At 39.0% G+C, this 13,955-nt stretch overlaps 4 protein-coding genes across 4 annotated transcripts; 3 read left to right on the top strand and 1 right to left on the bottom strand.

Moving 5' to 3' along the window:
• Nucleotides 1-1,048: 1,048 nt before the first annotated feature.
• On the top strand, nt 1,049-3,502 carry LOC104711945 (putative ADP-ribosylation factor GTPase-activating protein AGD6). The gene is made up of 4 exons (XM_010428727.3): nt 1,049-2,048; nt 2,140-2,229; nt 2,543-3,063; nt 3,186-3,502. The coding sequence occupies exons 1-3, from the start codon at nt 1,251-1,253 to the stop codon at nt 3,059-3,061; spliced, it is 1,407 nt and encodes a 468-aa protein (XP_010427029.2). The 5' UTR covers nt 1,049-1,250; the 3' UTR covers nt 3,062-3,063; nt 3,186-3,502.
• Nucleotides 3,503-3,819: 317 nt separating this feature from the next.
• Nucleotides 3,820-6,278, bottom strand: LOC104711944 (pentatricopeptide repeat-containing protein At3g53700, chloroplastic). The gene has a single exon (XM_019229315.2). It carries the CDS (start codon nt 6,238-6,240, stop codon nt 3,976-3,978), a length of 2,265 nt encoding a protein of 754 aa, XP_019084860.2. The 5' UTR covers nt 6,241-6,278; the 3' UTR covers nt 3,820-3,975.
• A 102-nt stretch (nt 6,279-6,380) lies between these two features.
• On the top strand, nt 6,381-7,771 carry LOC104711943 (E3 ubiquitin-protein ligase RSL1-like). The gene is made up of 2 exons (XM_010428724.3): nt 6,381-7,400; nt 7,490-7,771. The coding sequence occupies exons 1-2, from the start codon at nt 6,508-6,510 to the stop codon at nt 7,566-7,568; spliced, it is 972 nt and encodes a 323-aa protein (XP_010427026.1). The 5' UTR covers nt 6,381-6,507; the 3' UTR covers nt 7,569-7,771.
• Nucleotides 7,772-8,654: 883 nt separating this feature from the next.
• Nucleotides 8,655-13,948, top strand: LOC104711942 (uncharacterized). The gene is made up of 19 exons (XM_010428722.2): nt 8,655-9,833; nt 9,925-9,993; nt 10,093-10,291; nt 10,426-10,504; nt 10,663-10,791; nt 10,891-10,956; nt 11,065-11,146; nt 11,239-11,298; nt 11,395-11,447; nt 11,522-11,691; nt 11,929-12,106; nt 12,194-12,251; nt 12,342-12,398; nt 12,475-12,720; nt 12,819-12,880; nt 12,978-13,034; nt 13,136-13,229; nt 13,325-13,465; nt 13,576-13,948. The coding sequence occupies exons 1-19, from the start codon at nt 9,180-9,182 to the stop codon at nt 13,657-13,659; spliced, it is 2,538 nt and encodes an 845-aa protein (XP_010427024.1). The 5' UTR covers nt 8,655-9,179; the 3' UTR covers nt 13,660-13,948.
• Nucleotides 13,949-13,955: the final 7 nt, after the last annotated feature.

Raw genomic sequence — 13,955 nt, 5'->3', positions numbered from 1 at the left:
TTGTAGAATATATAATTTTTATAAGTTGGTTACAAAATAGATAATATATTAAATATAGGTTGGTTACAAAAAAAAAGTTATAGATAAAATTCGTGGGCTATATGAAATTACGAATACACTTAAGAATATCTCAAAGAATCCTCTTAAAGATAATATTCCAATGATTTATACAATTTCCAAAAAAACTTGATTATTCCATATATTGTTACACCGTTAGGCATAAAATTATACTGTTAGACGTAAAAAAGAATAAAATATTGGCAATTAGTCACACTTAATCGTGATTTCCGAGATTTTATTGTGGATTTCAAAATAAAATCTGACCTAACACCCTTCCAAGCTTTTAATATAAATCGATGTCTTTAAAACCGGACTGGAAAGTGAACCGGAAGTTTTTTGGGTCATTGGATCAACAAGTCGGACCGATTTGAATTACGGGGTAATTAGTTTATTAGTTTGATTATATTTTATGAATATAACATCTACTTTTTTATAAATATATGAACAAAATATACATAGTTAAGTACTAAACAACTAAAATTAAACTTTTAAATGATTAGATAAAATAACTAACTGATTTTTTTTATAAATAACAACATTTATTTTTAATTTGGTTTGAGTTTAAAGTGTGACGAAAATAAAATATTTTAATTTGAGACTGGCAATCCGGTCTGATCCACCGGTTCACGGATTTTTAGCGGGTTTTATTTGTTAGGTTTTTAAAGGTTACCCAGACCAAAATACTTATCGGGTTGTGGTTGGATCGAACCGACCGGCCGGTCCGGTCATGGTTAAAAAATATTGATATAAATCATTCAGATCTCTATTCACCAAAATACATCTCTCATATTCATACAAACAAAAAAAATAAGAATAATAACCATCGTTTTTCAGTTTACAATGCTAAATTGTCTTATAAATTATATTTTATTTTGAAATTATATACAGATAAAAGAAATTTTAACCCATGCTCTAGCATGGGTCCAACTCTAGTTTTTGTTTAATCTCTGATTTTTTGTTAGGGGCTAGGGTTATCCCGACTGTCCGAGTAGGGTCTAACAATTTCTAAAACAGGATAGTACTAATATTTTTAAATAAATCAATTATCATATCTCTCACATGTGCGAGAGACACGTACCAAAATAAAACCGAAGAGAGAAAACGGATCAGCAGCACCACTTACACAAGTCTGTGACTGTGAGATTTGGATCAGATCTGCTTCAGGTTTGGTGATCGGAGCTCCGGGAATCATGGCGACGGCGAGACAATTACGCAGTCTGCAATCTCAGCCTGAAAACAAGGTATGTGTCGACTGCGCTCAGAAGAATCCTCAATGGGCTTCGGTTTCTTACGGGATATTCATGTGCTTGGAATGCTCCGGGAAGCACCGAGGCTTAGGCGTTCACATCTCTTTCGTCAGATCCGTGACCATGGATTCATGGTCTGAGATCCAGATCAAGAAGATGGAAGCTGGTGGCAACGAACGGCTCAACAAGTTCTTCGCGCAATACGGAATCGCTAAGGAGACAGATATCATTTCCAAATACAATTCAAACGCAGCTTCTGTGTATCGTGACCGGATCCAAGCTTTAGCTGAAGGTAGGCCTTGGAAGGATCCGCCTGTTGTTAAGGAATCGGTAGGAGGAGGTGCGGGGATGAATAAGAAGAAGCCTCCGTTGGCTCAGGGAGGTGGAGGAGGAGGAGGATGGGATAGTTGGGATAACGATGAATCCTACAAATCTTCTTCAACTGATATGAGACGGAATCAATCAGCGAATGATTTTAGGGCATCATCGGGAACTAGAGGAGGAGGAGGAGGAGGTGCACCGGTGAAGTCAAAGTCATCTGAGGATATATACACTCGATCCCAGCTGGAGGCTTCTGCTGCGGGGAAGGAGAGTTTCTTCGCGAGGAGAATGGCGGAGAATGAGTCTAAGCCTGAAGGTCTTCCTCCTTCGCAAGGTGGCAAGTATGTTGGATTCGGATCAAGCTCGGCTCCACCTCCGAGAAATAATCAACAGGATGATGTTTTCTCCGTTGTTTCTCAGGTGAAGAATTATGATGCTTTTCAGTTTACTTTTCGAATGGGGGTAGTGAATTCCTTTTATTCGCGTGTTGATTCGTTCTTGAAAATTGTAGGGTTTTGGAAGACTATCTCTGGTTGCTGCATCTGCAGCTCAGTCAGCTGCAAGTGTTGTTCAAACAGGAACCAAGGAGTTCACATCCAAGGTAACTAGTCTCTGCTTGATTTGCTTTGCATAGAGGTTATGAATGGCTAGTTCCTGCGTTTCATAATAACTCATGTGCTCGTCGACAAAATTTAGTGTTCTTTTCTTATTTGCAAAAACTTGATTCTTGAGGCTGATTTTTTGGAATCTTAAAAATGCCTCTACGACACCTCTAGTGAGATTCTTTTATAACTTTGTAGGAAGCACAATTCTTGGATACTCACTGTTCATTTCTAGTTTACCATAATACTGCTGGCAATATAGAGTTTTGGAAAAGTGGAGTCAAATTCAGATAAGAAACCATTTTATTGCAGGTGAAGGAAGGTGGGTATGATCACAAGGTGAGTGAAACTGTAAACGTAGTAGCGAATAAGACAACAGAGATAGGACATAGGACATGGGGAATTATGAAAGGAGTAATGGCAATGGCGACACAGAAGGTAGGAGAGTACACTAAAGAAGGAACAACAAGCTGGAATCAGCAGAGTGAAAGTGAGAGCAATGGTTACTACCAAAACTTTGGAAATGGGAACAAAGCAGAGAATCCATCTGTTGGAGGAGGAAGGTCACAATCATCATCAAGCGGTCAATACAGCAATTCACAGAAGTCAAATTCTTGGGATAGTTGGGGAGAGAATGAGAATAGGAAGACAGAAGCAGCAGCTCCAAAGGGGTCATCAGCTTCTAATGATGATGATGGCTGGACTGGTTGGGATGATCATGATGCCAAAGATGATGGGTTCGATGGTCATTACCAAAGTGCAGGCGATCAGAAACCTGTTGGTCACAACGGGAAATCAGACACCGCTTGGACTGGTGGAGGTTTTCTCTAAGGGTAAGCAAGCTTTAATGTCTTGTAGCTTTAAAAGTTAAACAATAGCAGAAAACGCTATTTTCATTTTTATCTTTGGATAGGTGAATCACCAGTAACGCTATATTCATTCTATTTTTGGATAGGTGATTCAAAAATGCTGGCGACAGTGTATAATTAATTAAGGCTGGGACCGTCGTGGTCTGAATATAAAGATAAGATTGAACTTCATCTTAAAACCATTTTCATCCTTTCCCCACAGGTCTGTTTTTCTTCAAAAGTTGGCAGTATCTTGATATCTTTTTCTTCATGTGTTAATGAGTAACGTATTTGTACAAGATCCATAGCCGACTGCTCGCTAAAGATTTTTTGGTTGTAGTCTTTCACAATTTAGATTTATCTTCAACTGTAATCACAACTGAACATTCTTTTTCTAAAAATCGCCTTATTGGTAGCGTGATAATGTGGTTTTTCTAAACGCATAAGTTATGCTGTTTTGGCATTTTTCTATAAAGGGTAAAAGGATTTAGCACGTTCAAAGAATGTTTGGTTCGATCCATAACAAAATCCACTATTGTATGTGGAAGTAGTAATACAAGTGGCAGTGAGAATCTATCCACTAGTGACGAAGCCGTTCTCTACTGATACATATGTGGATTGACACCTACTTGATTGAACAAGTATGCACTTGTTTTAGTGGAGAATCCAGATGCTTTTTTATTTGTATCCCACAGACCCAACAATGAAACATATATATGGTTGTTGAGTACACGACGCTTGTGGTTGAAATTACGACCCAGGATGGTTATTGAGCAAAATACAGTATAGAGTGGACTGACCAGCAAACAAATTACTCCAAAATTCTACAGGAAATCATATTCTGAACAACATACAATTACGTCTACAAATATGGAAGTGTGAACTTTTTCAAAGGTATCATCTTGACCGGTAAGTTCTCCTTGGCTGGCGACTGTCCAAGACGCCACCAAGAGTGGCCAAAGCATCCTGATATTTCCTGATTTTAAGCAAACCTTTCACCATTGAAACTTCTTCCTCCGAAAATCTTGCTTTCTGCATCACCATGTTAACTAACTTCACCAGTGTCTCCTCCATTGACAAAGTTAGAAGACCTTCAGCCAACATGTACAAAGAAGAAAACTCAGGCACAAAGCCTTTCTCTAACAGCTCAACAAGAAAGTCCACCGCTTCACGGATCGGTCCACCACCATTACATAGCCCACGGAAAACGATTCTGTAAGAGACTGCATCAGGTGCAGCTGCATTCTGCTCGAGCATTTCTCTAAACAAATTTAGAGCTTCCGTTGTTTTCCTCTTTCTAAACAACCCTTGAATCACCGGGTTATAAGCGTGTGGAGTCAAAGCAATCCCTTTCATCTGAATTGACCTCAAAAGCTTACTTGCAACTTCAACTCTACCTGCTTTACACAAACCGCTTATCAAGGTTCCATAGGTCACAATGTCTGGTTCGCACCCGTTTGAGGTCATGGCCTGCACGATATCCGCAGCCTTCTTTATGTCACCTCCTCTGCAGAAATGTGTTAGAAGCGAGTTGTATGTGAACTTGTCAGGTTTCTGTCCTTCCATAATCATTTGATCCATGAGCTGAGCCGCGTCTTCTACTCGCCTGCTTTTACAAAGCCCATCTATGAGTGTGTTGTATGTAACAGAGTTTCTTGAAACCCCATGTACTTCCATCTCATTGAATATCTCCTCGGCTTCTCTTATCTTATTGGCTTTACAAAAACCATCAATCAAAGTGTTGTAAGTTATCACGCTACGTGCACAGCCACTCGATTCCATCTGTTTAAGCATGTTTAAAGCTTCATCTAGCTTCCCTTTAGAACATAAACTATCAATCAGCATATTGTAAGTGAACTCGTCAGGCTCACATCCTTTGCTCCTCATCTCTTCAAACAACTCCATCGCAACCCGGTGATTCCTAGTCAAACACAAACCTTGGATCAGCGAGTTAAATGTACAAACATCAGGAAGAATCCCTTTGCTGGTGAGAACGCGAGCAAGCTCCGTAGCTTCCTCGACCTGATTCTCCTTGCATAATGTGCTGATCAAAGTGTTGTAAGTGACCGTGTTTGGAGAACAATCTCTAGTAATCATCTGATCAAGAACCTCAACTGCTTCTTTCACCTCTCCAAGTTTACACAAACCCGAAATCACCGAGTTATAAGTATACACATCCGGATCATACCCTTCCTGAAGCATCACATCCATAATCTCAATAGCATGCTTCACATGCCCTGCTTTACACAAACCGTTAACCAAAGTGTTAAACGTATACTGATCCGGGAAAAACCCACCTTGATTCGACATCTCCTGAATAAAATTGAGAGCGTCTTCAACTCTCCCTTCCTTGCAGAAACCATGAACAATAACATTAACACTAACATTAGACCATGAACAACCAAACTCAACCATATGTTCCCTAATTCTCAAAGCTCCATCCAAGTCTCCTTCTTCAATGTACCCTTGCATAATCGTTGTAAACGTCTTCTCATCAGGAACAAGACCGTAACTAGGCATATCCTCCAACATCAAAATCGCAGGTCTAAGCTGATGAGCTCTACACAAAGCTTTAATCAAAACATTAAACGTAGATACATCTGGTTTAATCCCCCAAACACTCATCTCCGCGTGAGCAACCTCAACAAGTTTCAGATTATTCCCATCAACGAGAAGATTCAGCATCCGGTTATAAAAATGGGTATCCGGTTTCAACCCGAATCCTTCAATCATCCAATGAACAACACCTAAAATCTCATCGTACAAATCGAACTGAGCGTAACTCTCGATTAAAACCAAGAAAGGAGAAGTACCAATTTCGCATCCCGAGCTCTTCATATCCTCGAGAAGTTTCCTCATGTCGTCAAACGAACCAGACCGGCCTAACCGGAGGAGAATCTCCTCGTATAGAGCAGGTTCAGGTGCGAAATCGGGCTGCTTAGAGGCCAAATTAAAGAGACGAAGTGCTGCGGAGTCATCAGGCTGGCTACGGAGTGAGTCGAGAAGCTTGACGTCAGGAGATGAGAGAGCTGCGGAGTGAGGAGAAGCGAAGGAGATGGTGGAAGAAGGAGGAGTTAGCTTGAGAGAGAAGGATTGATGAGTTAGGGTTAAAGCTTGAGAGATTGAAAATGGATAGAATTTGAGACAGGAAGAGAAAGCCATAGTTGGGTTCCCAGAGAGAAGATGATGAGACTGAAGATGAAGCAAGAGGTTTAAGGATTTCGATTTTTTAATAACCGACGGTCGAACCGGGTTTGTACGTTAACCGGATAAATTATTAAAATTCGATTTTTTACTTTTTAGGTTGATGTGATTGATGAAGAGACTGAGCCTAAATGCAAAGCAAAAAAAAAAAAAGTAGAAGTGATCTGTAAACCCTAATTTTTGATTTGTGAGACGAACGCGAATTGGAATCGTCGTTTTTTTGAAATGGCGACACAGTCAGTTAATGCAGTGATCGTTGATCTTCCCGGAGATGTAATCGACGACGGAGACAATTCCGATTGTTTCATCTTCTCCAAACCTCTCACGACTCGTGGTTCAACTAAGCGTGACGCTATCTCCGTTGAGAGTTACGACCGTGATCGGAAACTTCAACGTCTTTTGGTATGCTCTCCTCACACCCCAGTCAAATCAGAATCTCCAATTTACATAGATCTTGATCAGTACGACGACGATGATGATGATGATGATGTCAGAATCCTCTGTTTCCCACCACCAAACTTTACCAAATTCGAAAAGGGACAGTCTTCGGCGTCAAAAACGACGGTGACCTTCGAGTGCGAGATATGTGTCGAATCAAAATCCGTAATTGAGTCGTTTTGGATCAGTGGATGCTCTCACTTCTACTGCAGCGACTGCGTTTCAAAATACATAGCAGCGAAATTACAAGACAACCTTCTCTCGATCGAGTGTCCTGTCTCTGGCTGTTCCGGTCGGCTGGAGCCGGACCAGTGTCGTGGAATCTTGCCGAGAGAGGTTTTTGATCGGTGGGGTGATGCTCTGTGTGAGGCAGTGGTGATGCGTTCGAAGAGAATCTACTGTCCGTACAAAGACTGCTCTGCTTTGCTCTTCTTGGACGAGGGTGAGAAGAACATGAAGGAAGCGGAGTGTCCTCATTGCCATAGGATGGTGTGTGTGGAGTGTGGGACTACGTGGCATCCGGAGATTACTTGCGAGGAGTTTCAGAAGATGGCCGAGAACGAAAGAGGTACAGATGATCTTTTGCTGGCGAATATGGCGAAGAAGAAGAAATGGAGAAGGTGTCCTTCCTGCAAATTCTACATTGAAAAGTCTCAAGGCTGCTTGTACATGAAGTGCAGGTAATGTATCTTCTTCTTCTTCTTCTTCTTCTTCTTGTCTGTGTTTAAAGAAAAGTGTTTTTATCTTTGTTAACTCCTCGATGATGCAGGTGTGGATTGGCGTTTTGCTACAATTGTGGAACACCATCTAGGGACCATTCTCATTATTGTTATAATTGTAAGCGTTGATATATTATTAGCACTGTTATTATCTATGTCTTTAAAGCTAAGGTTAAGCTTTATGGATATGGATTTCTATTTGGTCAAAATATGTATGGCTTTTAAGCCTCTTCTCTTAGGTCTAATCTCTATTGTTACATCTTGTAACATCTTTGAGGATATTTCTCGTTTTCTATTCAATACTAATATATCTTCGATTTTCTGCCATAAAACTCATTATCTCGAGAAGATCGCCGTATACCATTCTGGCATTCTCTGTATCTCTAGCTTTTACATTTCCTTCTTCTTTTGTCCAAAACCGTGTCACACATGTGTAATAAAGGTAAGAAAGGGTTCATTATATAAAAAAAAAAAAAAAAAAAACATAGGAAGAAACAATCTCCAAATTATTGCATTGAAGAAAGAAATACAAACTTGCTAGATGAAGAAGTTAATTATTTTCGTTGAGATATTTAGATGTCTCCCTGTAACCTCTCTGTTTGCTAACCAATCTACTGTTTTCCAGCCGCAAAAGAGAAAATAATTATCATCCTTTATCTTAAAAATAAGTCGCACTCTATAACATGATTATTTTGGAACACCTTTTTTCTCCTTTGTTTTAGCTTCCTTAGTCAGTAGTTGAATTTTTTATGGAACCAGTGCCATTAGATCAAGTGACTAGATAGACCTCTTTCTCTATGAAAACATAGTATTATGTACATTAACCAATATGAATGGCAAATTTACTCTTTTAAGTAATTTTTAAAGGATGTCATGGAGACTGGAGAGGATCGAACTCGTCACCTCAACTCAACAGTAGAAAAATATATATATATTCCAGTTGTCCCGCTAAATAAAATTTTCAATTATTCCACCACCATATGTATAATTTTCAAAAAAATTATTCCACCAATAAGATATTTTAAAAATCTGTAAAATTATCTATCTAAATCTGTTAAAAACTATTGATTCTACATATTTATAATTTTATCGACCATGTGTGATGTTGTCGTCAATATAAGTATTATTTAAAATATTATTATATTAGGATTATTATTTTCTATTTTTTTTTTTAGTTTCAATCGGATAAGTTTTCTTAATGGAAACCTATAAAATGCATCATCGTTTAATTCTGCTTTTGTCATCTTCTTCTTCATCATCTTCTCTCTCTCTCTCTCTGATTTAAAAAGTTGAAAAAAGAAAAAAAAAAAGAAGGGACCGCTAATAGGGAGAGCTTTTTGTTCTGGTTCGTTGCCGCGTAACACGTCCTCTCTCTCTCTCTCTCTCTCTCTCTCTTTTCCCTCCTCTTCTTTATCTCACTTCCCAAAAACCCTAATCTGTCTTCTCCTACCTTGGGATTTTGTCTCCAAATCGTTTTCTTGCAAATCTTAGATCCACAATTTCATCTTCCCCCAACCGTCGATTATGGTCGAGCTTAGGGTTTCCATTCCAATCCACCCCGTTTTGTTCTTCTTACGAGTATCGCTATGAATATCTTCATTTGATTCATATATACACATATGTGACTATGTGTTACTCAACAAATCCATACGTTTCTCCCAGTTGATTTTTTACATTTCAAAAAAAAAAAAAAATCGCATCTTTTCTCCGATTTGGGATTGAAACGCCATTGTTTTACAAATGGGAGAAGGAACAATTTGTTTGGGATTGCTTAAGGAAGGAGATATGGTGGAAGAGAGTTCAGAACTGAAGAGAGACCGTGTGTGTTTTGAAGAAGAAGATAGTGTACAACAACAACAAGGAGAGCTTTATTCTACTAACAAGAGACAAGCCAAGGAAGCTTCAAACGATGACATTAGGTCTGAAATATCAAACCCAGTCCTGTCTCCCGTTGATATTGCCTTTCGAGATATCACTAGTAATCCTGCTAAATCGAGTTCAGGTGACCGCGTTGGTTCTTGTTCTGTTTCCGATGACACTCTAAGCAGCGACGAGAAACAGAGTGAATATGGCGCAGCGTCGATAGCAGGTAGCTCGCATTCGTGTGATGATGTGCCGTCTTGTTTCGTTAGGGAGATTCCTAAGCATCTCAGCACAACCGGGATTACTAAAATCACGTTTAAGCTCAGTAAACGAAATGAGGAGTTTTGTGGTTTACCTATGATTGAGTATACTTGGGAGGGTTCTCCTTCGAATGTAGCTTCTTCTACAACTTTAGGTGTGAAACCCTCGAAGAAGATTGTCTTTACCAACTTCGCATCTAATGTGAAGAACCTATTGTTGACGGGTATTCTCGATGGTGCTCGGGTCAAGTACTTTTCAACCTCACCTCCGGTAAAGTTCACGTTTTTGGGTTTGGATTTTTTTATGATAATTTGTTGAGGTGATTTATATATGTTCTTATATCACTTTTCATGGTCTTTAGAGAGAGCTTCAAGGGATAATCTACTCGGGTGGGTATTTGTGTGGCTGTACTGCTTGCGATTTCTCCAAAGTAAGTTTGTTTTTCATAGTTTTCTTATGTGGTTTGTATTAGGATACTAGGTGCAATTTCACAGTCTTTTAACTATGTCATATTTTGTTTTGTGGGAAGGTTCTAAGTGCTAATCAGTTCGAGAGGCATGCTGGTGTGAAAAAGAAACACCCTAATAAGCACATATATTTGGAGAATGGAAGGTCGGTTTATAACTTAGTTCAAGAGCTGAAGATTGCACCGTTTGACAGTGTCGAGGAAAAGATAAGGAATTTGGCTGGTTCTGCTCTGAACGAGGATAGCTTTCAGGTTTTGAAAGGTATCTAAGTTGCCTGGTGGATTTAGTTTGCTTGGAAATATCCCCCAGTATTTTGAAAATGCTTTCCCTGGATTCTCCCTGTGTATTCTGCTACTTTCTGGTGGACATAGCTGACTTGCTATTCTGATCTTCAGAAAGTTTCCAGCAGGATAATAACATGGCTGAAGATGTTAGCAACCATATCGCGGATCATTCGTTTCAATCCCTTGTCAGGTACTTTGACCCCCTACTTGTGTTATTACTTGATCTGAAATTTCCAAAGGTTTGTATTTGAAGATGACATCCAGCGACACTTGGATCCTTTGTTATCTAGGTGTTTATTTTTATAAGAAGGTTAACATGGCTTAAAGTTACCATTGTGAAACTTGCAGTTATCCTGGTTCTGATTGGTCTCTTGATGAGAGTCAAAGCACTACTCCATGTTTTCCAGAGAACAATTATTTTAGAGAGAAAATCTGTATAAAGGACACACGACACAAACATAAGCCTAAAGAAAAGAAGTACGCTCCTCAAATTTTCTTGCTTAGATATTGATTACTCTGAGTATTGACAATTCGTTTACCAAACATAGAAAATTTACTTGGTTGTTAATACTGTAGGGATACCTCTCATATGTTTGGTGTTGGTTGCCATAAGAAAGTTTCTAGAGGCGGTAAATGGAAGAGGTTTGTATTGCTTTTGTGAACCTCATTATTTGGCTATTCTTTTTCACATTCATTCTCTAAATGCGATCCCACGGGTGATAACAACAAATTGCTATCCTATCTTTGTAGGGACTTTGATTTACACCGGTTGCTGTTTATGCCAAATGGGCTACCGGATGGGACTGAATTGGCTTACTATATGAAATCAAAGGTCTGTTATCGTGGGCTTAATTGAATAATTCTGTTTATTCTTTTCGCAAATTTAAGTTCGAATGGTTTTGCTGACACTTGTTTTTCTCGCAGAAACTACTGCAGGGTTACAAGCAAGGAAGTGGTATAGTATGTAGCTGCTGCAATACAGAGGTAACATGTTGGATGTAGTGACTATGTAAATTGGCCCTTAGACTCATTCTTTTTTCAAGTATAATGATAGATATTTATCATGTTTTTGAACAACAGATTAGTCCTTCACAATTCGAAGCACATGCTGGAATGGCTGGTAGACGACAACCGTGAGTTATCTACTAACGATGTGTTTTTGCACTAGTGTTGTAAGACATATCTGAAGTTTCTGATTCTGTTGCAGTTATCGTCATATCCTCGTATCTTCCGGATTGTCATTGCATGATATAGCCATGTCATTGGCGGGTGGGGAACATGTCATTACAACTGGTGACAGCGATGACATGTGTTCTATCTGTGGCTATGGTGGAGATTTGCTACTCTGTGCTGGATGTCCTCAAGCATTTCATACAGGTGGGTATTCGTTACTGTTAAAGGATAGTAGACTTGCTTGTTCATTCTACTGCGAATGTACAACTTAATGTTAAGAAGATTTTCTCAAGCATAATGAAAAAGGAATATGATAAATGCCTCTTTCTGTTTCAGTTCTATAATAATTTCTTAAAGATGATTTGTTTCAGTTCTATAATTTGGTATCAGCTCTAGGGTTGTTCACTGGTTCTAATACTTTGTGACCCTTTTCATATGCAGTATGCTTGAAATTTCAATCAATGCCTGAAGGTACTTGGTACTGTTCAAGCTGCAATGATGGACCTATCTCTTTTAAAACAGCCACTTCTGCTGATCCAAATTTAAAACCCATAGTTATAAGACTAACAAGAGTTGTCAAGGCACCAGAAAACGAAATTGGTGGTTGCGTGTTCTGCAGGTTGGTTGTATACATTACATACTTTTAGTTTTAGTGTGCATATACGTGTTCTCCACTCTGTTTATTCGTTCTCGCCATTTCTGATAGGTCACATGATTTTAGCATTGGGAAATTTGATGATAGGACAGTTATTCTCTGTGACCAGGTAGGTATTGTTGTTTCTGGTTTCTTATCCAAGATTTTCTTTAACCACGTCTATCTTGTCTAATGGTCATTTTTCCTGTTTTCCTTGAAGTGTGAGAAAGAGTACCACGTCGGTTGTCTCAGGGAAAATGAGCTTTGTGATTTGAAAGTAAGTCATGTAATGTTGGTGGTCTGTGTTCACAAGTTCATTGAACCTCTCTCAACTTCTTTCCTGAATGCTGTAGGGAATCCCCCAAGATAAATGGTTCTGCTGTAGTGACTGCAGCAGGATTCACACAGTTCTTCAAAGCTCTGCTTCATGTGGGCCACAAACAATTCCCTCGCTTTTGTTAGACACAATAAGCAGAAAATACAGAGAAAAAGGAATATATATTGACAATGGAGATATTGTGGAATGGAGGATGCTTAGAGGAAAAAGTCGATACCCAGAGCATCTACCCTTACTTTCACGAGCAGCTGCTATCTTCAGGGTATGCTTAGACTTATAAATGTGCTCAAGTCATTTTGTGTATTGTCTGGCTTGTAAATTTATTTTATTAACTGATTAGCGAACGAGTTTACTTTTCAGGAGTGTTTTGATCCCATTGTGGCAACGTCTGGTCGTGATCTCATTCCTGTCATGGTTTATGGGTAAGCGGTACTGTGATAAACTCAGATTTAAGTTCCTCGTTCATTCATATGTTTATAGTAATTGATCATCCCGGTAACTCTTCCAACATGTTTGCAGGAGAAATATATCAGGCCAGGAGTTTGGAGGAATGTATTGCTTGGTCCTGATGGTGAAGTATGCTTGTGTTCTTGATGCATTTTATCTTTCTTTCTCTGTGCTTCTTTCACCATCTCTCGATTTTCCTAATTGTTTTTTTTTTTTGGCTGCATTTTTAGTTCTCTTGTTGTTTCTGCCGCACTGCTTAGGATATTTGGTCAGAAAGTTGCAGAACTTCCGATGGTAGCTACAAGCCGAGAGTATCAGGGAAGGGTAAGCTTTTGTACATTCCATGTTTATTTACGGTGTGGCAGATTCGCTTGGCTTTATAACTAGTAACAAAACCAATTTGGTTAATGGTTCTATAGGGCTACTTTCAAGGCCTGTTTGCTTGCGTTGAGAATCTTCTTTCCTCTCTGAATGTTGAGAACTTGCTTCTCCCAGCAGCTGAAGAAGCCGAGTCTATCTGGATAAAGAAATTTGGCTTCACAAAGATGACTGAACATCAAGTACGTAAAGTTTGGCCTGGGAAATTTTTCCTGGATCTTTAATGGTTGCGCAGTCTGGTTACAAAAATGGTTAAAAGAGGATTAACAATGGTGTGTGTTTGTGTTTGCAGCTAGAGAAGTACCAAAGAGAAGTGCAACTTACAGTCTTCAAGGGAACATCAATGCTCGAGAAGAAAGTTCCGATTTTTTCATAAACAACTTCATCCATCTGATATCATCTTTCATGGAAGATATTTTTGAAGCTTCATCTTGGATTTTGGTATTTGGGATCTTTCCTTTTTTGATTTCTCGGTCCTCTAAAAGCCCCCACGCTTGTTTTCTTTTTGCAGAAGGGTTACCTCTGTTATTTTTTTGTACAAGCTCTTAACAGAGAAGGATACTAGATTTTAGGGTTGACACAGGAGAGGTTACAGACCTAGTGAGATATTTTGTAAAGGAAAGAACTAAAAAGAAGCAAATATAATAAAAGTAAAAAGTCAAGCATATGATA

Source organism: Camelina sativa, chromosome 9 (genome assembly GCF_030686135.1).
Source record: "Camelina sativa cultivar CO46 ecotype springtype chromosome 9, ASM3068613v1".
NCBI lineage: Eukaryota > Viridiplantae > Streptophyta > Magnoliopsida > Brassicales > Brassicaceae > Camelina > Camelina sativa.
This window is presented reverse-complemented; position numbering and strand designations above follow the sequence as displayed.

Excerpts from the sequence above, each read along its gene's own strand:
- LOC104711945 (XM_010428727.3), top strand. The coding sequence starts at position 1,251 with ATGGCGACGGCGAGACAATTACGCAGTCTGCAATCTCAGCCTGAAAAC. Across the intron at positions 2,049-2,139 it reads TTTTCTCCGTTGTTTCTCAG|GGTTTTGGAAGACTATCTCT; the intron begins GTGAAGAATTAT and ends TGAAAATTGTAG. Across the intron at positions 2,230-2,542 it reads CCAAGGAGTTCACATCCAAG|GTGAAGGAAGGTGGGTATGA; the intron begins GTAACTAGTCTC and ends ATTTTATTGCAG.
- LOC104711944 (XM_019229315.2), bottom strand. The coding sequence starts at position 6,240 with ATGGCTTTCTCTTCCTGTCTCAAATTCTATCCATTTTCAATCTCTCAA.
- LOC104711943 (XM_010428724.3), top strand. The coding sequence starts at position 6,508 with ATGGCGACACAGTCAGTTAATGCAGTGATCGTTGATCTTCCCGGAGAT. Across the intron at positions 7,401-7,489 it reads TGCTTGTACATGAAGTGCAG|GTGTGGATTGGCGTTTTGCT; the intron begins GTAATGTATCTT and ends TCGATGATGCAG.
- LOC104711942 (XM_010428722.2), top strand. The coding sequence starts at position 9,180 with ATGGGAGAAGGAACAATTTGTTTGGGATTGCTTAAGGAAGGAGATATG. Across the intron at positions 10,792-10,890 it reads CATAAGCCTAAAGAAAAGAA|GGATACCTCTCATATGTTTG; the intron begins GTACGCTCCTCA and ends TTAATACTGTAG. Across the intron at positions 12,721-12,818 it reads GAGCAGCTGCTATCTTCAGG|GAGTGTTTTGATCCCATTGT; the intron begins GTATGCTTAGAC and ends TTTACTTTTCAG.